The sequence below is a fragment of the Nakaseomyces glabratus genome, chromosome L (genome assembly GCF_010111755.1).
Source record: "Nakaseomyces glabratus chromosome L, complete sequence".
Lineage (NCBI taxonomy): Eukaryota > Fungi > Ascomycota > Saccharomycetes > Saccharomycetales > Saccharomycetaceae > Nakaseomyces > Nakaseomyces glabratus.
Genome location: NC_088962.1, coordinates 239,461 through 262,409, shown reverse-complemented (window position 1 = coordinate 262,409; position 22,949 = coordinate 239,461). Strand labels below are relative to the sequence as shown.

At 38.4% G+C, this 22,949-nt stretch overlaps 8 protein-coding genes across 8 annotated transcripts; 4 read left to right on the top strand and 4 right to left on the bottom strand.

Annotated features, from left to right (window-relative positions):
• Positions 1 to 985: 985 nt before the first annotated feature.
• APM3 (Apm3p) lies at positions 986 to 2,617 on the bottom strand (the record flags this gene model as incomplete). Its single annotated transcript, XM_448863.1, has 1 exon — positions 986 to 2,617. One exon carries the CDS (start codon positions 2,615 to 2,617, stop codon positions 986 to 988), a length of 1,632 nt encoding a protein of 543 aa, XP_448863.1.
• Positions 2,618 to 3,288: 671 nt separating this feature from the next.
• Positions 3,289 to 6,408, top strand: SNF5 (Snf5p; the record flags this gene model as incomplete). Its single annotated transcript, XM_448862.2, has 1 exon — positions 3,289 to 6,408. The coding sequence occupies one exon, from the start codon at positions 3,289 to 3,291 to the stop codon at positions 6,406 to 6,408; it is 3,120 nt and encodes a 1,039-aa protein (XP_448862.2).
• An 824-nt stretch (positions 6,409 to 7,232) lies between these two features.
• BSD2 (Bsd2p) lies at positions 7,233 to 8,171 on the top strand (the record flags this gene model as incomplete). The annotated part of the gene is made up of 1 exon (XM_448861.1): positions 7,233 to 8,171. The coding sequence occupies one exon, from the start codon at positions 7,233 to 7,235 to the stop codon at positions 8,169 to 8,171; it is 939 nt and encodes a 312-aa protein (XP_448861.1).
• Positions 8,172 to 8,369: 198 nt separating this feature from the next.
• On the bottom strand, positions 8,370 to 9,263 carry CTP1 (Ctp1p; the record flags this gene model as incomplete). Its single annotated transcript, XM_448860.1, has 1 exon — positions 8,370 to 9,263. The coding sequence occupies one exon, from the start codon at positions 9,261 to 9,263 to the stop codon at positions 8,370 to 8,372; it is 894 nt and encodes a 297-aa protein (XP_448860.1).
• A 574-nt stretch (positions 9,264 to 9,837) lies between these two features.
• TFA1 (transcription factor TFIIE subunit TFA1) lies at positions 9,838 to 11,238 on the bottom strand (the record flags this gene model as incomplete). Its single annotated transcript, XM_448859.1, has 1 exon — positions 9,838 to 11,238. The coding sequence occupies one exon, from the start codon at positions 11,236 to 11,238 to the stop codon at positions 9,838 to 9,840; it is 1,401 nt and encodes a 466-aa protein (XP_448859.1).
• A 1,099-nt stretch (positions 11,239 to 12,337) lies between these two features.
• MAE1 (malate dehydrogenase (oxaloacetate-decarboxylating)) lies at positions 12,338 to 14,314 on the top strand (the record flags this gene model as incomplete). The annotated part of the gene is made up of 1 exon (XM_448858.1): positions 12,338 to 14,314. One exon carries the CDS (start codon positions 12,338 to 12,340, stop codon positions 14,312 to 14,314), a length of 1,977 nt encoding a protein of 658 aa, XP_448858.1.
• A 3,285-nt stretch (positions 14,315 to 17,599) lies between these two features.
• Positions 17,600 to 19,111, top strand: IXR1 (DNA-binding transcription repressor IXR1; the record flags this gene model as incomplete). Its single annotated transcript, XM_448857.1, has 1 exon — positions 17,600 to 19,111. One exon carries the CDS (start codon positions 17,600 to 17,602, stop codon positions 19,109 to 19,111), a length of 1,512 nt encoding a protein of 503 aa, XP_448857.1.
• A 617-nt stretch (positions 19,112 to 19,728) lies between these two features.
• TTI1 (Tti1p) lies at positions 19,729 to 22,890 on the bottom strand (the record flags this gene model as incomplete). The annotated part of the gene is made up of 1 exon (XM_448856.1): positions 19,729 to 22,890. One exon carries the CDS (start codon positions 22,888 to 22,890, stop codon positions 19,729 to 19,731), a length of 3,162 nt encoding a protein of 1,053 aa, XP_448856.1.
• Between the last annotated feature and the right edge of the window lie 59 nt (positions 22,891 to 22,949).

Below are 22,949 nucleotides of genomic sequence, written 5' to 3'. Positions count from 1 at the left end.
ATGACTTGTGATACACAGACACTCAGAGAAGATACTCAGAGAAGACACTAAGAGAAGACACTCAGAGAGACACTCAGAGACACACACAGAACCGCAGATCTAACTCCGTTTTCCCGCTTTTTACCCCACAAAAATACAGCTAGAGAGACACACAGCTTTAAGGGTTCCTTTTAATTTTGGGGTCCCCGTCTAGAAACAGTCCTGCAGCGTTTTCAAGGCATTGAACTGCGTAGAGAAGCTAGCGACCCCAGAAGCACAGAAACTCAGAGGGGGATTCTTGTGAAAAGTATGGTGTGTGTGGGTGTTTCTTTGTATGTCATCACAACCCACCCAGCCCAGAGTAAACTCCGTAGAGATTAGATAGATATATGCAGATTGTGGACATGGGTGTATGTGTGTGTGTGTGTTTGTATGTGTTTGTGACTCTCTCTACTCTCGTTAAAGTTATGGGGGGTACCCAAATAAGGTAATTTAGCCGCTGTCATTCCCTCCTAACGTAGTAAACGCAGAACAGATGTAGGTGCAACATACAGAAAGACACCACCAAACCATTCAAAAACTCAACACAACTTTAAGCTTACCTGCTGTGGTCTCAGAAACTATAGGCACAGGACCTTTCTTCCCTTCTCCACGAGACAGACTCCATATCCGTCGCAAACGGCCACAGTTGCGCGTGTCTGTGTGTGTCGGGGATAATTCTTCTAACCCCATTTGTCTGTGGCAGAACGGATGAATGGCTTTGCAAAAAGTTGAATGTTGGGAGTCACATGACTGGTAATTGTAGGTCTCCGGGGTTAAATTATCTGGACCCGAGAGGACGTCTCAAAAGTAATACACATATCAGAACTTGGGATATGTGCCTATTAGCACGCCCAAATAATAACTGATTATATAGAAGTTGAAACAAAAAAAAACAATATGGAAGATCACACTTGCAAATGTCTAAATAAATGCTCTTCTTAAACTATATACTTGGCACAAGACCTTATACTCTTACTTGGTAGTCTTTGGCGATTGTGTGGTATTTGACACCTTTGAATAAGTTTCGTTGCAGATCAGCAGAGGTGTCGACGTTGATAGATTCGATTTGCAAGCCATTGCTCGAGCCTGTATGCTTGTAACTGATGTTAATACTTTGCAACACCAACATTCTCTGAGCGGTGCTGTCGCTTCCCTTGCTGTCCTTGACATCTTCATCGCTGCGCTGTCTCTCAACACAACCTCGAAGTACGGGCATGGTACCTGTAGACACTTCCTTGTCAAACACCCACTTACTTCTTTTATGTACTCCTGAAGACATGTTCTCTAATCGACCATGCGTGATTTGCAATGGTTTAATTCTGAATTGCTCGACAGAAAACTCTTCCTCATCCGATGATAGATGCGTGTCTTTCTTCCGGTTGCCGTGAGATAGCCCAAAGTATAACATCACTTCCATGTCTTCTATATGTTTCACACTTGTAGAACTAGAGATATTTAGTGTGACCTCAAATTCGTCTCCCAAAGTACCTAGATGGTCCTCTATATCCGCATGGACTAAGCCTACCGAGTGTCTCTTCCCCTGATCGAGATTGATGTTATACTGCATTAGCGTAAACCTACCATCTGGCGGAATAAATGACAACTTTGATATCTTTTCTTGCTTCAACAAACTTGTCTTGTCAACACAATCGTGAAAACCAGGTATACCAATGTCTAGGCCACCTTGCTTTAACGCTATCTCTACCAATGGGTTCCCAGTTAAAAAACACCTCATATCAACACTACCACTAATATTACCACGTACATATTCTAAGTGACCACTTCGCCTTCCAAATATTTTGCGCCTACTGTCATTCTTCTTACTGGAATATTTCTTTTGATACACCACTTGTATAACTTCTCGCACATCAGCATAGAGCTCATTCCGATCATTGTGAATGTTCTTGCCATTCCTCCATGGAGCAACAGAGTCATCTCCCTTCAAAGTACTTCCGATGTGTGAAACCTTGCTACCCATAGATTGACCCATACCATTACCAAATCCGGGAGTATTTCGTTGCTTGTTAACAGCACTTTGTATCGTGTGTGCAGTACTACTTATGAGTTTGGATAGATCAGACCTCTCCGGTACAATCTCTTTAATCCTACTATCATACATGCCAGCTACATTATAATATCCACCATTCAGAATATAATTGCAGATAATCGACACTCGGTCAGCATTGTTGGTGATCTTAGTGATAGTTAGTTCCTCTTTGTCAAAATACTCATGCAGTCTCGTCTCAAATACTTGCATGGCAAATAGTGGCTCCATGTAATACACATTGCTGTCATTAGAATGCAAGCACCAATAGGTCAGCGCGGACCCCGCCAGCTGTGACTTGTACTTGTAAATAGTATTATCTGTACCATACGACCCAATTACCTCCTCTGAAGTGCTTGAAACACTTCCTCCACCAGAATCCCTCTCAATTGTATATATGTTGTCCTGGTAATTACGTGGTGCCACCAATTGAGGATGCATAGCTGACAACTTCACCCACATCTTGCTGAACTCAGGAGCCTTGGCATTCAGCAAATGCTGAAACACCAGCTTATTCTCCGCATCAGTAATATACACTGCCTGGTAAACCATACTTCAAACTTAAGGGACTCCAGATACAGCTTCAACTATTGGAATTATAGGCGGATAGAATGTATTGGTCAGACTGGCCTTATCTTACTGGTTTACCTTTTAATACTTCATGATTTCAAGCTGCATTCGTGACGAAGAGCAAGATAGGCGAATGCTCAAGTTTTTGGTGCTTGCGAAGTGAAATTTCAAAAAATCAACAAAACAACAATAAGGCTTTGTGAAATACGTTATATGTACAGACAATCCCTAGACACACACAAAGTGAACCCTACGCATCAACCAAGTTCAAAGGGAGTATAGGTTGTTTGTTGAAAAGTGGATTGCATAAAAGTTCCAGCTTCACATTATTAATATACATTTAAGCATTTTCAAATTGTGATATATAATCCTTTTTAACGCACTGGATTGAGTAAAGCAGTGATTTTTGGCAAACTTGAAGAATATACAACGGAGTTAACTTTACCTATTTGAAGGACCAAAATTCTCCTCCGGTGTTAATAATATTTGAAACATAACTGAGCAAGTTCACGGTAACTCTATTTATATTCTGCAAGCTATAGATAAAGTAAACTGGAGCGAAACATTGTATGATTTGAATTTTTTATGAAATAGTAATACAAAATTGATATTTGCAAATCTAACATAACGGAAAATATAGAAATCTGGGAATCATGAATAATCAGGCCGCCGACAATGTTATGAATAACGACCCGAACAATGGCACGCAAACAAGCAATACAGGGAAACCTAACAAGAAGCCTAATCCACAAAGCGCGTCAATAATGCAGACGATATTCAGGAATATAGGAACACCATCTTTTAAACTGTCTCAAATACCACAACAATACCTTCAAAATCTGACTCCACAGCAATTGCAAATGATACAGAACAGACATCAACAGCTGTTGTATGCGAGAATGCAACAACAACAAGCTCAGAACAGTCAAGCATCAACACCGCAGGAACAGGTGTCAGCGGCCAATAAAATTTCAACTCAACGGAAACCAGCATCAAATGCCCCCTCACCGGCAGTGCAGGAAATTCAACAAAATCATGCTTTTCAACAAAGTAACTCTACACCCACCGCATTTCATAATTCCCCACCTAATTCGTCAACGGGCTCTGTAAATCCAAACACAGGGGGAGTACCGCCAACGCTTCCTCCACAAATAGCTCAATTACCACTGGCTTCTCAGCAACAAGTATTACAGACTTTGAAACAGCAAGCAATAGCAAAAAATAATCCAGCTGTGGTTGCCGCGATAACAGCAGCTGAACAACATGTAAAGAACTTGTTGGAACAGCAGGACCAACAGAATACAGGATCAAAAAGTCAGACAAAAATGACAGCGAATAAACAAGGTTCAAGGGTGGTGAACCAGAAGATGACAACAGCTGCAAATTATGTTCCAGAATCTCCAGGAATAACCAACCAAATACCTCCCATGGCCCTCCCGCAGAATATTCCACCCCCACAAATTGATATGAGGAAGTACGAACTACCAAGCTTCCAAACCATTAATTATGATCCCCCAGAAACTAAACTACCTAATCCATCATACTGGTCCTCAAGAAACCCTACTACTGATATCCTGCTCTATGAGCAAATTACTCAAAGGGATAAAGCTAATGTTAGTGCCCAACACAGAGAAGTTAATGGGTATGATCCTTTCAGTATTTACGGTTTTAGTAACAAAGAATATGTAAGCAAATTGTGGCATACCTTAAAATACTATCAGGATTTGAAGACCACCAGAATGAAATCTATAACGAATACCTCTCAAAACATACCAACAGCAAGTATATGGGGTAACGGTTACTCGGGTTATGGCAATGGAATCACAAATACCACTACAAAAGTTGTACCATTTCATCCAATTGCTGGTAGAAACTTCTATTCACCCGATAAAATAAAACTATACAAACAGGCAATGAGTGAGGACGCAGAAAATCTCGTCCCTGTTAGATTAGAATTTGACTTGGAGAGGGATAAATTCTTCTTGAGAGACACATTACTATGGAATCGGAATGAATCTGTTGTTGACATAAACGAGTTTGTGGAGGATATGGTAGCCGACTATCAATTTGACACTTCGATCAAAAGACACGCCATTGATATGATTTCACAGTCCATAAAAGAGCAAGTTCAGGAATATCAACCTAATCCATTTATTGAAGAACATTTGTCAAGAATTGGTGGAGACGACATGAGAATTACAATTAAACTTGACATTGTTGTAGGACAAACCCAATTGATTGACCAGTTCGAATGGGATCTTTCCAACCCTGACAATTCCCCAGAGGAGTTTGCCGAATGTATGTGTCGCGAATTAGAGCTACCTGGTGAATTTGTCTCCGCAATTGCTCATAGCATTAGAGAGCAGGTTCATATGTACCATAAATCATTGATAATGCTGGGCTACGGATTTGATGGAGGTATTGTAGAGGATGATGATATTAGAAGTAGAATACTACCCGTGGTCACAGTTGATGACGTATATAGACCTCCTGCAGATTGTAAAGTTTTTACGCCCAACATACTTCAAATTTCCCCCGCTGAGCTGGAAAGACTAGATAAAGACAAAGATAGGGATACCAGACGTAAAAGAAGACAGGGTAGATTTAGTAGACGTGGTAATACAAATATTGGTGGTATGTCGATGTCTTCTACTAATGCAAACGCAAGTGCAGCAAACAACTCATCAGTGGGTGGTGAGGCTACATTACCTGATATTGCTGATATTCCAAGAACCTTTAGAACTCCTATACCAAGTACCATACTTCCTGGAGGTGTTGATTTAGGCCCATCTGTCTTCTCATATAACTTAGAAACGTCTGTTGAATATCAATCGAGGGGGCCACCACCTGAACCAGTCATGCCTCCATGTTATGTTGTTGATCATATTCCTGGAAAGTCAATGTTAGTATCCATTAAACTCCCCCAAAAGACTGCAGCTCCACTGGCAGTAGAACAACATGGCCAGCATTTCGGAGGTGACAGCACTAACACTGATGTCCCAATTAAAAAGGAGGATGATAACATTTCTGCTGAAGCTGCACCATCAATGCAAAATATATCAAACCCTTCACAAACTATCCAAGCAGCAAGTGAAGTCCCCGAGGACAAGAGAGAACAAGATATCGATGCTATTACTCCAATTGTAGAAAGTCAAACTGAAGAGAAAAAAGAAGAGCCTGAGACGGCAACCGAAAATTCTGAGAAGATTGAAGATAAAGAAACAATGGACAAAGTTGTGGAGGCAGAAAGTGGTGAGAAACAAGTCGTTAGTGAACAGGAATTAAACTCACATATCGATGAAAAACTTGATGGCGAGAAACCACCAGTTGATTCCACTGACATAAAAAAGGTTGGTGAATCAGAACAAGTAAACGGTACCCCACCACTTGAAGTTAATACAACACAAAAGGAAGCCAAATCTCCATCCGACGAAGTACCGCAATCCATAGAATCAGGGATGAAATCTCCTGAGGAGGAAAACAAAGAAGGCTCATCTAATGATAATAGGCTAGAATCTGAAAACATAAATACTTCCAACGAAAATGATAATGCTGATACGGAAGTAGCTGGAAAGGATAATGAAGAGACAGAAGTTGCTGGAAAGGATAATAAAGAGACAGAAGTTGCTGGAAAGGATAATGAAGAGACAGAAGCTACTAGAATGGGTAGTGAAGAAAGCGGAAATCAATATGATGATAATCAGACTCACAATGAGACCACCGAAAAACCTGATACAGACAATACAGATGGTCAGGAAAAGACCCAATTGTAATAAATAGCAGACATATATACATAACTTTAGAATGGACAGGACAGGCAAGATAGTGTCTGCACCATTTTTTTGTAATACTAAGAACATATACATTTTCAATTACATCGTATATTCACTTGGCCCTTCCTAAACATGTCTTTGAAAAATATAAAGGCGACACCTTGAGCGCAATACTAAGCCGGTGTCTGTACTTATATTCAGAATGATGAGTAATGCATTGATACTTTATTATTAAGGTGGGAAGCCCATCCGACGTAAATCAAAAATTAAACGGAAGCTCGCCAAACGACCTGAAAGTCAAGAAACTCTCCCGCACTGAGCGAAAAGGAAAGGTGGCTGGGACAGGTAATAGATTTGCCCAGGATAACGAAGGTTTAAGCACTGCTTTTGAAGAGCATCTAAGCACTATTGCGTTTAAACAATATAATCTGCACAGGATTACATTCTAAAATAGTGGATATTGAATATATCATCATAAGCTGTTTGAAGACCCAGTTTTTATATATCGCGGGGCGAAAGAAGCAAATAATAAAGTGCCCTCTAACACTTGTACAGTTTCTGATTCCAAGAATATCTGATTTGTTAAGTTTTCCTTCAAGACTAATACGAAAGCTCCTTCACTCGATATCCTTTGATATTTCATTATTTTTCTTTTGATACCAGCTTAACTTTCTCCTAATAATTAAACTTGCACTTTTTATAGAGATAGCGAACAGCTTTTATTTTGGCAAGGTATTAAGAAGGATACAATTCGGCAAAGAAAGACAGCATATTTTTGTGCTCAACAAGAATTCAACACATTTGATCATTATAAGATTTATAATATGAGTGAAGAAGATAGACATAATAACACAACTGTTCCCCAGATTGAAATAACTTCTGATACCCCGGAATCGAATACGCATAGGGTGGAGATAGAAATGGCAAACAACACAAACGGTGAGGAGACTCAAGGAACAACGAATAATGAAGAGGAAGACCCTGGTGTTAGTAGTTCGGACAGATTGCTACCTACGGATTTTGGAAGAGCTGCCAGACATATAGATAACATTGGGCGTCACTTCAACATATTAGATAGGTTTTTCAAAAGGCGGAATAACGCCAATGGATCTAATTCGAGAGGTGTTGGTTTCGATGGTGTATTTTCCAACCTAAGTGCCAAACCTGATAGAGACGGAGCAAACGAACATACTCAACAAGATAATCCTCCAACATATGATGAAGCGGCTGCAGATATGTCACCATCTTACTACGGAATGGACTTGAGCAGCACTGATATGTATTACGATGAAATCTGTATTGAGGGCTTACCAGTTGGTAATATCGCAAACCTATTTTGGAATATTATTGTGAGTACCAGTTTCCAATTCGTAGGGTTTTTGGTGACATACCTACTACATACATCACATGCTGCTAAACAAGGCTCCAGATTTGGTTTAGGACTAACATTTATTGGCTATGCATACTCTATGAGGCCCCGGAATGTTGATGTTAAAGTTGGTAAAGACAAGACAGCAGATCGTATAAAAATCGAGAATCCAAATGATTATAACGATTTACAAATACCCGAAGATGGAACTGAAATGGATAATTTTGAATCATCTCTCAGCCATGGTCTTGAAGAAAAGAAGCAGTCTTGGTCATTTATTACAATATTTGCGGCGTTATTAGGTATATTCATCGCAATAAAGAGTATATACGATTACGTCAAGGTGAAAAAGATGGAAAGAAAGTATCTTTCACAGGAGGAACAGCAAGTTTAGCATTATACATAATTTTGGGTCGTTTTTAGTATTTTTTTAGGGCAATAGCAATTTTCATAACTTTTTATTTCTCTGTTTTTATTTGGGGTATGATTAAAGGCTGTCAATTAATAAGTCTAGCCACGCAGTAAATATTGCAACTACCTCTATAAAATTAATAATTAAAAAAGTGTCTTATATTTAATGTCATTGCTGCCACTAGCTCAAATAAAGCAATACATTTTCATAAATAGTAAATACGATACCTCCACTCAAAATTAATCTTCCTAATCTTGGGGTTGCTCCTTTCCAAAACGTCTTTAAACCTTCCTCCTTATAGATCGTAGTGAAACAATTTAGAGTTGATGAGTATTTGCTTGCAGTCAAACTTTGCATACGTGTTTTTACAGTATCGATAGGCATGGTGGCATAAACTGTTACCACACCACTGAAGGCACCTACAATAAATGTCAATCCAGATGTCAAAGGTTTATCCTTAGGTGCACCAGTATAATCCTGAACTAACACCTTGATTTTATTATAACAACCCAATCTAACAGCTTGATTAGCTGCTTGTCTCATCGAAACGGGTAGCACACCACCATAAAGACCTCGAAAACCTTCATCTTTTACAAGTGATATATAATTACGAGCCATACTACGCCCATTGTTCTGATATTTTGGTCGTACCGACTGTTTATCATCAATCAAAACTGTTTTGATTGCTTCAAAGGGAGTTACTGCTACAACACTTTCTAGTAGTCCAGCCCCGAGACCAGCAAGAACACCTCTGGGACCACTCAATTCTCCAGTCTTCTTATCCTTTAATAAATTCCTGATCGTATCATAACCAAGGAATCTTGTAGCTGCCTTCGCTGTGTTACCAACAATGAAGGCGGGACAACCCACATAAATTGCACCGACACCTTGTGTCTTCGCTGTATTATATATAAGCACCAATGGGTTTCTCGATGCCTTAGAAGATTTATCAATCAGTTGCAGCCTCGTCTTCGCAAATTCAAATGGATATGTTATAGAAGCTTCAACAGCACCTGCCAGAGCACCAGCAACAAATGATTTGGTTGGATCCACTTTCTTAGAGTCCTTTGACATCTTATCTTTAGTGTACTTTGTTATAACTCGTAAATGTTAGCTCAAGATCCCAACTCTCTCTATTTTATTGTTGACCTTTTCCAACCAATGAAATAGCCAATGACAAATAAAATTGATACAAATAGAAAGCGAGAACTATCAACAGAGTATTTATATAATCTAATTGAGCAAGCTGGAGAAATATCAGTTAATCAAATTACTATTCATGCATTGATGACTCTAAAACAATGGGCAGTAAGGTTCCCATCGGAATTTTAATAGGTTTATTTTTTCACTCTCTAAGAAACATTCGTAGAAGTAAGCAATTTCTTTCATCGCGAGTCGCATAAAATCTATTTCAGAGGTGGAAAAATTCCATCGGATTTAGGATCACCGTCCAATTGGAAATACATGAAATGCGAATTATGATAATTATGAAAGCTGTCATAATCCACTATAAAGTATATTCAAGATTAGTGAGTTAAATATCATATATTTGCTTTTTAATAATGCAATGCATAGGGTTTACAGTGTAATATTAACACCCGTAACTATAGCATGTTAGGCAGTGCTTATTCAGACTACTAATATTACCTTAAACATCTTCAAACTCTATATCCATATCATCATCCTTGTTTTTATCTTCGCCGTTAGAGATCTTTTTCTCGTCCGATTCATCCATTACATCTTCGAATTCATCTTCAAAGGCCGCGATGTCTTCGTTATCCTCGCTATCTTCAGATTGATTCTGAGTTGTGCCGTTGTTGCCTGTTACCACATCTTCGAAACCATCTTCATCATCATCATTCCCGTCCACGTTATCATCATTAACATCCTCCATTTCTTCCTCTTCCTCTTCCTCTTCTTCTTTTTTAGCCTTTGCCTGCTTTCTAGCTAAAGCAGCGTAGTATTCGTTCAATGTTCTTTCATTTTCCTTCTCCTCTCTTTGGTTTGCTGTTAGATTATTGTTGTAGCCATATGTAGATTCTTCATCTACAACATCTGAACCGCCACCCATGGTAGATTGTAATGCCTGCTGAGTAGTCTGGGGATCAAATTCTTCATCGGAGTCTAATCTACCTAGTGCTGTCTTACCAATGGTACTCTGTTGATGCCATTCAGGAACAGCATTTTGCTTTCTCTTCTCTTCTGCTTGACGTTCTTGTAATTGTCTTTGTACAATTTCATCATTTGCAGTAGTGATATTAACATGAAGAGTAGCTTGTGAGTTAGCACCTGCACGCCTACTACTGTCATTACCAAGTGAGTTACCCATAATAGAGTTTGCATCCAAAGTGGTTTCACCTGGCTTGAACATGGTAGAACCCTTCTTGGGGTTGAATGTGTATGCTGCGTTAAGTTGATTCTGAGGTGGGATCAATCTCGCCAGTGCTAGTTCAAATGTGTTTTCTTCTATTCTAGAATCGTCAATCTTTTTCAAGTAATCAATAATCGGTTGAATTTGGTCCATCAGCCTATTTAGTTTGTCCTGTTTCTCTTTGTTCTTCTTACCAGAGTCGTCTTCAATCAATGGCTCGTCACATAAAGAACATAAAAATTCTGTTCTTTCATAGTTCAACAACTGAATGGCTTCCAGTTGTGTATATTTAGTCAAACATATAGGGCACATGTATCCATTGGGTTCAGAGTTTTTATCGAGGTCCTCCTTCATCCTTTGCACTAACTGATGAACTTTCCACTTGATGGAGTCCACTGCATGTGGATACTTGATGTAGTAGTAACATCTCTCTACACTCTTGGAATTAGGAGGATATTCCCTTTGCTTATGTGTGGAGACTAGCCTGTCCGACCGCAGCCTTGCAATCAGAGGTCCAAGCTCTGTCTTATTGATACTCAACAACTGTTTCAAATCCTCTTCAACTAGCACTGAATGGTATATGATTGCATCTAGAACGAGCACATAAGACCCCCCATAAAAGCCTCTCACCACAAACTTCAGCAGGTTTTTAACAATCTCATCGATAGGAACGTCCATAATCTCGAATTAGTCTCCTCTACCAAATCCCCTTGTGCTTCTAAGAGTATAAAAATCCCAGTATAGAAGTACGGGATGCTCTATGTACAGGGAAGTGTTTCAAGTTGAAAGTTGATACTCTTACAGTAGATTTATTCAGTATCTTCAAACTACTAACATTTCTATTTGATCCAATTGCTGAAGCTTTCAATTTTCACTATTCTTATAAAATAAGTCACATGATCAAGAGTAGTACAACACGTCAAGACACCCGATGCCCAGTCTAACATTAAGGAAACAGCATACTCATGCCAAATACAGAGTGTTAAATAGACATCTTTACTGTGATGGTTAACTACAGTTAAATGATTACTACAAATTCCCCTTTTGATATTTGGTGGACGATCCACCCTGCGTTACCAGCTCAAAGTTGACTAATCCCTTTGAGTTGTACAGTAATGCAATTGACTCTGCGTGGTCATCTCCTATACCAGTTCGGCGTGATACCTTTAGTCACACCAAAGTGTAAAATAGTCTTTCTTACTCCCATATATCCGAGCAATATTGCTCACTACATATGTAAACCAAGAGTATATCCGATCTTCACCTCACGGTCACCTCACGGTCACTTCATGGCCACAACTAGGCATCCGAAAGCTGTTCTAATCGTGTTGAATGCAGATTGTCATTCTGCTAGAGATGAACTCCAAGAAAAGGATGTCAGGTCCGGTTTGAGTCATTTTAATTAAATTACATCGATGGGTTCATTAATTTTTTTCAACTTTTTTTTTTTCAAGCTGTCTCTGGGCCATCACCTTCGAGATGATCTTTAGAAGTTCAATTTGTTATCAATCAGCCAAATTCCATCCTCATCGCCTAGCGATAGGAAGGTCTTTCTTGGATTTGTAGTATTGCCATATTTATATACTCTCTTAGCGTATTCATATACAAGACACTGAGTTACAATTCTCACTAATTGTATTCACATAATTTCTATCGATTAGGTCTTTGAAATTAAACACTTGATCAATTGAGGTTAATAGTTATACGTGGACTGAGAATTATAGAAAATCCTTCCATCGCTATAAAGAAAGGCCCACAAGTGTTTACCAAGCCTGCCATGTTTTTGTTCAGGAAGCCATCGATAAGGTCATGCCAGCGCATAAATAGCCTGTGTTCCTTACTGGAGTTACAACGTGGATATGCTACCACTACCAGGGAGAACACACTATACCCACCACACGCGGATACATCCTCACCACACAAAACTCCTGTAGGTGAAGCTGCCAAGGAATACTTGAAGCAGAAAAAGAGGAAGTTGCAAGAGAAAGGTACGCCTAAGTCAACGAGATTAACAGTGGAAGGTGTAATCGAATGTCCGTTGGAATCCTTTCAATTACTTAATTCTCCACTTTTCAACAAAGGTTCTGCCTTCACTCAGGAGGAAAGAGAGGCCTTTAACTTAGAGGCCTTGCTTCCTCCACAAGTGAATACACTTGATGAACAACTTGAGCGTGCCTACAAGCAACTTTGTTACTTAAAGACACCGTTAGCCAAGAATGACTTCATGACTTCTTTGAGAGTGCAGAATAAAGTCTTGTATTTTGCATTGGTGAGAAAACACATTAGAGAGTTGGTTCCCATCATATATACCCCAACGGAGGGTGATGCTATTGCATCTTATTCCCACAGATTCAGAAAACCAGAAGGTGTATTCCTCGATATCACAGAACCAAACTCTGTGGAGAAGAGATTGGCAGTTTACGGAGAGGCCAAAGATGTTGACTACATCGTTGTATCTGATTCAGAAGGTATCTTAGGTATCGGTGACCAAGGTGTTGGTGGTGTTCGTATTGCGATTTCAAAATTAGCCCTAATGACTTTATGTGGTGGTATCCATCCAGGAAGAGTCCTACCGGTTTGCTTGGATGTGGGTACTAACAACAAGAAATTAGCAAGAGATGAATTGTATATGGGTAACAAATTCTCAAGGATAAGGGGTAAGCAATATGATGACTTCATAGATAGCTTTATCCAAGCGGTCAAAAAACTATATCCAAGTGCCGTTTTACATTTCGAAGATTTCGGTGTTAAGAACGCCAGACGAATCCTGGATAAGTACCGTTATGATTTGCCATGCTTCAACGATGACATTCAAGGTACTGGTGCAGTTGTCACTGCTTCATTGCTTGCTGCACTAAAGCATACAGACAGAGAATTAAAGGATACAAAGGTGTTAGTTTTTGGAGCAGGGTCTGCTGGTCTTGGTATTGCTGACCAAATAACAAATCACATGGTTACACATGGACTAACTCCAGAAGAAGCTCGGAGTAACATTTATTTGATGGACAGACGTGGTTTAATCCTAGAATCTATGGAGGAGAACTCAACGGTAGCTCAACACAGATATGCCAAACCAGACGAAGATTGGGATGATATTGATACTACCAAGTTATTCAACGTTGTTTCTAAGATGAAACCAACGTGCTTGGTAGGTTGTTCCACACAGGCAGGTGCTTTTACCAAGGAGATCGTCCAAGAGATGTATAAATACAACCCAAGACCAATCATTTTCCCACTATCCAATCCAACTAGATTACACGAGGCTGTTCCATCTGATCTAATGGAGTGGACCAATAATGATGCCTTGGTTGCAACAGGTTCTCCATTTGCTCCAGTGAATGGCTACCGTATCTCCGAGAATAACAACTGTTTCTCATTCCCAGGTATTGGTCTAGGTGCTGTTCTTTCCCGTGCCACAGCTATCACAGACACTATGATTTCCGCGGCAGTAGACCAACTTGCGGCCCTATCTCCATTGAAACCAGGTGACTCTAGGCCTGGTTTGCTACCACCATTGGAAGACATTACAAACACTTCCGCTAAGCTAGCTACTGCGGTTATTCTACAATCGTTAAAGGAAGGCACTGCCCGTATCGAAGACGAAGAAGTGCCAGGCAGTCCCGGTGAGAAAGTCACTGTACCAAGAGACTTCGACCAATGTCTAGAATGGGTGAAATCACAGATGTGGGAACCAGTGTACAGACCCATGGTAAAAGTGAATTACGACCCAGAAGTGCATACTAACCAAATGTAATTTTATAGAAGGAAAAATTACAAAATACTTTTCTTTTCTTTATTCATTTTTTTTTGTCTTCATAATTTTATAGTATAGTAAATGCCCACCTCGGCAGATTACATAGACATGTGTAAAACATAATACGCCTAATTTCTTTCCAGCACGCTCCGTTTATCCCAACAACTAATGATCTCTGGGGCAAGAAAACTTTTAAGATAGTTTTTACTATAGATATAGAAGACCAATAACGTATACGCATTACTTTCTGCCCCCATAGGTTCTGCGTGTTCGCATTAGTGTCATGAAATTTCCAGCCGTGGAAGGTAGAAAAGAGCAAACTTAAATAGTGCGAACTAACAGTAGTACGTGACATATATGGTTCGTTACATAGACGCAGGATATCCCGCCTGCATACTCTCATGAGCTACTCAAAAAAAAAGCCTCTTTTAAGGACATGGATCCTTCTCTTGCCTGTTCTTGTGGAGCGAGGAAAGATAGGGCAGTGATAGAAGGGCAAAAGCAAAACCAAGAGATGACAGTAAAACAAAGATTGTAGAACATAGAGCAAAGAACAAGAAGAGAGCCAAAGAGATAGTAGAGCAAGGATAGAGCCAGAAAGATAGTAGAACAAGGATTCTTAGTGCTGTCACAGCTGTTCTATAGAGAAGATTATGGAGGCGAGCGATATTTGTTGATATTTGTCCATTAGGTGTATTCGTTGAAGATTCTGTGTAGTGGGAGAGTCTTTAGTAAGAGAGGGGGGGATTGTCTAGGCAGAGGGCTTGAAGCTAGTGGAGGAAGAGCTTAGCAGGAGGAAGGAAGGAGCTAGGCAGGGAGGCAGTAGAGCTGTTATAATTCAGAGAGACTTTGCAGTGGCTCCGATCGCTGCGCACAGGTGTTATTCCGTGCTGTGAAAGTTGGTGAATGATTAGCTCTGCATCATACAGCAGAAAAAAAATGAGCGAAAAAGAAGAGAAAGAGAAAGAGAAAGGGAAGGAGGGGACGTACGATAAGATGTAGAGCACGCACTTTTCTTAGCGAATGAGGAAAGGAGGGACTCTGAAAGCTCTGAAAGCTCTGGGTGAGCTCTGGGTGAGCTCTTTGGAGCGAAAGGATAGCAGGAGGAGGAACCTTAGGGCATACCCATGTAGAGTGGGAAGAGAGACCACTCACAGAGCCATTTTTGCTAGAGAATCGACCCGGCTTTTGTCTTGTCTTGTCCTCCCGGTTTCTTCTTTTGAGTCTGAGTGGCGAACTGTGCAAGGTGACGAATGGAGGTAGGAAGGGGGAAGAGGAAAGGGAAGAGGTGGCAGAGAAAATTTTCTTGTGATTCTAATTCTGTAACAAGGAGGTTTCCTTCAACAAACTTTCAATAAAGATAACTCAGAGACAAAAGTAATAGCAATCTTTGATAGTTCTTTCTACTGTAGGACTCTTACGCTCAGAAAGCTTAGTTTAATACTAGGAGAAATAATAACTTTTCTATTTTCTCTACTAACATTCCTAACCGGATAAACGTTTTAGAGATCAGTTTACTTTTGAAGAATTCTCTTTGAATATAGTGCAAGAGATAATAGACGCACTACTCCAATAGCTGCTTTTCAACTTAGCTTTGAACATACTAGGAACTGTGAAGGAAAGGAAGGCTAGATTAGACATCTCCGCTACTACAATATTATACCGTCTTTCTGTTTGAGCCTTTACTTCTCTTCTTAAGGTTTTTAACTTACAATAGGACATTATCGAGACTACTCCTAACATTTCAAAAGAATCATATCTGTTGCCAGATAGTTTCCGGGATAGTCTTAGAACCAACTTTTTTAAATTCTTTTTGCTATTGCTAATAAAGATAAGTAGTAATACCTGCTTACATCTTTTTACTTCTTTACAAGTCAAAGAAAGGACACAAAAAAGGATCTACACGAATCCGCTGTTCTCACTCTCTTGTATTTTTGAAGAATCGGTTTAGACACTTAGCAATACAAAACCCGCTGCTTATACAAGTCGTTTTTCATATTGTGGTCCTACGTACAATAGAAAAATTCTTTTCAAACTTGCTATAAACTAACAGCACGCACGAAGACACAACACTACACTCTTGTCTTTGTACGTTTTTTTGTGCCGCTATAAGAACTTAGACACAACTATAAGCTCTTATCGAAAGACAGAATTTATATTTTTATTATTATTCTGATTCAACAGAGACGTCTTAACAAGTTTCGGCTCAGGACTTCTCTTCTTCTCTTAGTACTGACAATTAGAAGAAGCTTCCTCGGCACTTTCAAAAAGGCAAAAAATCTAATATTAGATATTTTGAGCGTATTAAACTATACTATACGTGCTCAGTAACTAATAACGGAAGTAAGATATCATTCTTACCTAAATAAACAGCTGACCCCACCGTTTGAAACAAGCGAGTCACGAAATTCATTCTCGATAGTTGTCGTCGGAAATTCCATTGCTATTTTTCGCGATTTGTTTACTTGCTATTCATCTCCCTCAGTGAGTACACGAACACGCAAGAATAAACAAAACAAAGTAAACAAAACAAAACAACATTGAATTCAATTGAAGGGATTTTTTTCTTTCTCTAATAAACAACTGAGAAGAACACCAGAAAAAGGATTTAAATCAAAAGAAAAAAATTTATTTCTTCCCTTCTCTGTTTGAATACAAATTTTGAAATAAAATAAACAAAAGGAATAGAAGTACAAATTATAACTACTTTTGAAAAACTTCCTTTGTGAACAGTATTTCATTTTTGCTACTTGGTTTTTTCCATACATATCTTTTTTCATTGCAGTATTAAGTCTTTTACTTACTGTTGCAAAGGATTAACAAGAAACCATTCCAACTTTATTTTATCTGAAAAGAAAAATAATAGTACATTTATTAGTTCTCTGCTAATCATAAGGAACTGATAATCAAATACAAAGAATAGGAATCAATTGTATTGACGTGTTTTTTAAAGAAAACTACAAGCAATTAGAAACAAAACAAAGAAGAACACCAAGACCCCAATTAGAATTGACCTTGGTATTTTCATTGAAATAGAATTTGAATAACTAACACTACTTCCGTTGACTTATTTAATTCTCACAGAACAACCTTCATTTGTTTTCACTGCTAGTTTCAAGTTTTTCTATCTGACAGTTATTGACTTATACATTTGCGCTATTAGTCAATCACATCAACAAGAAAAACAAACAAACAAACCAAAACAACAGATACAACAGATTTTTATCTCTCTTCTTTTTTCTCCTCTAAGCTTGCTTTTTGTTTGGTGAATTAGAAGAAAGAATTATGAACCATATACCACAAAGTGGAAACGCGTCTGGTGGTACCGGAACTGGTAACTCAAACTCTAACAACAACAGCTCTTTAAACCAACAGCAATTCCAGGAAATGATGTATAACTCATTCCTGAACCATTTGAATCAAAACAAACCCGCCTCTGGATCTTCAGGCTCTGGTTCTAACAACGCTGCTTCTGGTAACTCTAACACCTCTAGCGGTAACAACGCTACTGCTGCTGCTTTGGCACAACAACAAAAGTACCTATCTTCTCAACCACAAAGATACTACTCTAACCCAAGTGCTAACATGATGAATGACCCATTGGCTCAACAGTCATTTTTGCAACAACAACAACAACAAATGTTGCAACAACACCAATTGCATCAAATGCAAGGTGGCCAAAGCTCTACTACTGCTTCTACTGGTAACAACCACACCACCACAAACAGTGCAAACTACTCCCCACAATATATGCACGACCAATTGCAATACCACCCATCTGGCAACGGCTCTTTGCAATACAACTCCAACGGTCAACCATACCAGTATCACCCACAAAATGTTTCTTACCAGCAGAACCAACAGAAATCTTCTGTTGCTCAGTACAACCAAGTCAACCAGGATCAATCCTTCCCTTACCAACAGCAGTACAACCAACAGAACATGCCTAACAACATTAACATGCAACAGGCCCAATTGAAAGCTCAACAAAGAACTTTGCAATTGAACCAAGATGGTACTCCAAAGGTAACAAAGAAGGGTAAAGGCCGTAAGCCAAAGAAGCAAGATGGTGCTGCTCCTACTAAGGCTCCTAAGGAACCTGCTGCTTCTCAGCAGCAAGGTAACAATGCCAACCATCCAAAGAAGCTGTCCTCTACCCAAAGTAGAATTGAAAAGAGAAAGCAATTGAAGAAACAAGGTCCAAAGAGACCATCTTCTGCTTATTTCCTTTTCTCCATGTCCATCAGAAATGAATTGCTACAACAATTTCCTGATGCCAAGGTTCCTGAATTATCCAAGTTGGCCTCTGCTAGATGGAGAGAGCTTTCCGACGATGAAAAGAAACCTTACTATGATGAGTTCAGAACTAACTGGGAAAAATACAGAGTTCTAAGAGATGAGTACGAAAAGACTCTTCCACCAAAGAGACCATCTGGTCCATTTATCCAATTCACACAGGAAATTAGACCAATTGTTGTCAAGGAAAACCCTGACAAGAATTTGATTGAAATTACGAAGATCATTGGTAGTAAATGGAGGGATTTGGATCCAGCTAAAAAGAATGAATACACCGAGATGTATAAGAAGAGACTCAAGGAATGGGAGGAGTGCTACCCTGAAGAAGCTGCTGCTCATGAACAATCCACCCAAACAAAGAAAGGCCGTAAGAAGAAGCAAGACCCTCATGCTCAGGATAACACTGCTATAACTGACCCAAGTCTGTTGAATGCTGGTAACATATCTGTTGGTGTTGCTGATCTTTCGTCTATGGTCCCTAAGATGGATTCCATGCAATAATCAGTATTGTTATCTCTTAATGAAAAAAATGCGTCTTCAAATATATCAATTTCACACGATACCCATTGCTTCATAATGATTTCTTTATTATTTTCTTATCATGTGCCATTAGCTTTATCAAATTATTCTAAAGTTCCTGTTCCAATTTCCATAAATGGCTAAACATCTATTATGGAGTAGGGGGATGATGGTTTTGAATTTGAATTGTAAACATCGTTCAAATTCGCATATTTACTATGTACAGGATTTTGAAAAATTCTAAGGAAAGGTATTATGATATGCAGGAATTGTTGACATTGTTGTTCCCTATCATTCTCTAATTCATTGATTAATTTATTTTGCTTCATCAGGGAAGGTTGTATTCTAATAAAAAACTTGATTTAGTTCATTTTAAAATTCTTTTTATTATCTTTATTCTACTGCTTGTACGCTGGAATAACTTATCCGAAAAAAAAAAAAAACATTGATAATAAGGACGTTTTTACTTATTAAGGTGGGAGTTTTTTAAATACTCTCGCTTGTAGTAGCCTATATTTGCGACTTATTTCAAATTGTATACTTCTAAAAAAAATTGTTTATATAACTGTATTAATTTTAATTCAATATTATTATCTCTATTATATGGTCATGTCGAAAAGCACGTCTCCTAGATGTAGAGATTTTGATTCAATCTCATCCTTCGGTATACTTTGAACACAACAGTGAAGCATATCTCTAATATCCAAATCACTCAAAAAAAGCTCAGCAATAATAATACCCTCTAGCAACATATAGTTTAAAGCTGCAAGAGCTTTCATTGTTATAGGAGGAAAACGAATACGATTTAAAACTACTACAGAAGTAGTTTCTTGCCCATTCTCTATTTGTGAATATTTTATCTCTTTGAGTAATATTGATCGAGCCTTCACCTCTTTCCAGAGATCAACAAAACGCTTTGACACAAAATCACCACTACATTCAATCATGATTCTTAGACAAACACATGCAGCCTCTACTATAGAGTAGTCTGAATCAAAAGTTAAAGTTGAAATTAACGGCCAAGCTTGGGCCACTTGTGGTAACAGTGAAGAATACTGGGTGGCTAGCATAGGCCATATTTGAGAGAAAATATTTAGAATTAGTATTTTAAGCTCTTTTGATGGATGTGTCAACAGTCTATCACCATATGATATGATCTGCAAAAGTACACGGTATGATTCGACTGGTATTGGAGAAACCCATTCTTCACTAGTCTTCTTTTTTTTCTTCATCTCCTCAAGTTCGTTATGGCTTCCCTCATCTTCATAATTCTCAATATCATCATCATCATCATCATCATCACTATCACTATTCTCAAGTTCCATTTTTCTATTAACATAATCTTTGAAATTATTTATTTCACTCAATGCGTCATCTTCATTAATATCAATAGTACCGTCCTCGATATCAATAATTATCTCATTTTCTAACATCTTACATATTTGCTCGACATTTGCAATTCCCCATGGTTTAAATGTGCTCTTGTTGCTGGCTTTATCTTCAATTTTATCCCAGTTCTTATCGGCAGTCAAGTAAGTTTTCTGCATCTCCATAACTATTATTTCGAAAACTTTGAAAAACTGTATACATAGATCAGAATAACCATGATAAAAGTCGAGCATTTTAAACAACGTCTCTATGACATCTTTGAAACTCCTAATTGCCTCATAACCCGCAAGTTTACAGATGACCATTAGAACTACACTAACCCTTTGCGTCATACCCGAGGCAAGTTTAATTGAAACTGCATCAATTATATAGTCCGTATTTTGGGTAATCATGTCAGATATCGAATTATGATATAGTATTTTGGCCAGTACTATCGCGCTCCTCTTTGAGAATTCCCTAATGAGCATAGATGATGAAGCTAAGTTCTCGATTATAATGTATATATAGTCAATGACTTCATCTTGAAAATCCTTCCCAATAGTCTCAACAACAGTAGTGATAGATCTAAGGATTGTACAGACTAAAATCTCTTGAGATATCGTTCCGTTTTGTCCTTCCATCTCCATCTCAAGTCCTTCATAGCATTGTTTGGCACACTCTAAAAGTTGATATGCAACTGTTGGGTAGGATGCATAGCTATTCAACCCTGTTCCAGTCAAGCTATCCATTGCCACTCCATTTGATCCACTAATAGATAACTTACCATTTAGTAAATTACTTGAAATCCACATACTTGTAATTTTATCGGATAGAGAAGTAAAATCCATTTCATTGAGCAACCCTTCAATCACATGTTCTTTACTTTGGGCAGGTAGTTCATGCGCAAGTGCCCCGAGAAAGCTTGCCACAGTTTTTTCCTCAGTCCCTATTACGTTTGTAAGTAATCCAGTTTCCGCTGTATCCAATTCCCATTTATCCATCATGATCACTTCCGATTTTTGATCTATTGTTTGAATTTTTTTTGTAGATGCATCATAAATATCAATTTCTTTCATAACATGAGTTTTCAGGCTAACTAAGCACTTGGTAATACCAGGGAGAAGCTCACTATCCCCCTCCAATAATTTCACTAAAAAAAACAATTGGCTCAAAGTTCCTTCTGTGCTCTCCTTCAATTGTGAATTCAAGTTTTCCACCTCTTCAGAAAATATGTTTCTAACTTCATTTATGCAAGATTTCAGTATATTCTGAGGGTTCGAGTTAAGATATATGAGGGTTCGAACCAATAGAGGTACCGACGTACATAGAGAGCTTTTACAATTAGCTAGCAAGCCGCCACATAACTTTGAAAGTTCATGATTTATCCTACTATCATTTCTACGGCATAACTTTGTGAGGAATGATTCCAAAGAGAGTCTTATTTGAGATGAAGTTCCTTTCAGCCAACTAGTATCTCTATGCACCCTTTTTGTGTTTAAGTTTGTACCCAGTATAGGCAATTTTAAGGAGAATGGATCCAACGGGGTTTCCTTCAATTCTTGCTCTAAAATTGTATTGATGATCCTCCCATTATTCGCAGAGTTTTCCTTTACTCCTAGATCTTTATCATTGTAAATTATTATTAGCAATTGCGAATATAATTTTAAGCACCCAATAATAACAGCTGAATTTGACAAAAGCCCCGGCTTACCTAAAACAGCAACTAAAGCAGATATATTCCCTGGTAAAATATATGATAGTGTTTCCCCATGAGGTAGTATTTCAACATAAAGAGTTCTCAACGTTTCAATACATTGCAATTGCAGATCGATCACAAATGGCTCTGATTTTAACATTTCCAGACAGATCGATACCATATGCGTCATAATTGATAGCATTTCAGGTTTTTCTACAAAAAAGGAGCTATGGTATTCTTGTTTCTGCAGAGATCTGAGTAATTCTTGCAATAATTTGATGCCTTCTAATTTATAAGGTGATGACTTCTTAAGATACTCTTTAGATGATGGATCATTATTTATTAAAAAGTTGGTGATCATGAACAATTTCTTACATGTTTCCTTATCAAGAGATCCAGATTTGTGCCAAAATAACTTCAGAATCATCCTTGTTATCTTAAACACATATTCAATTGCCACATCACCTAATGAGTCCTGCTTTAATAAATGTGAAATAGGCAGGTACACATAGTCCCCCAGATTGGAAGGTAAATCATCAGCATCATTAATTTCACTCAGACAAATAGACAATTCCTTCAAAGAATCGATCAGTAGAGGTGAATTTGGATCAAAAGATTCCCTTGGAAGAAAGGCAACCCTAGACACTAAAACACATGGTTCTCTTAGCTTTTTGAAAACGGTTTGGCCTCGATCCATAGAGTGTTCGCAACAATAATCTTGTTTTTATAAATTCAAAACGACTGTTCGTCATTATT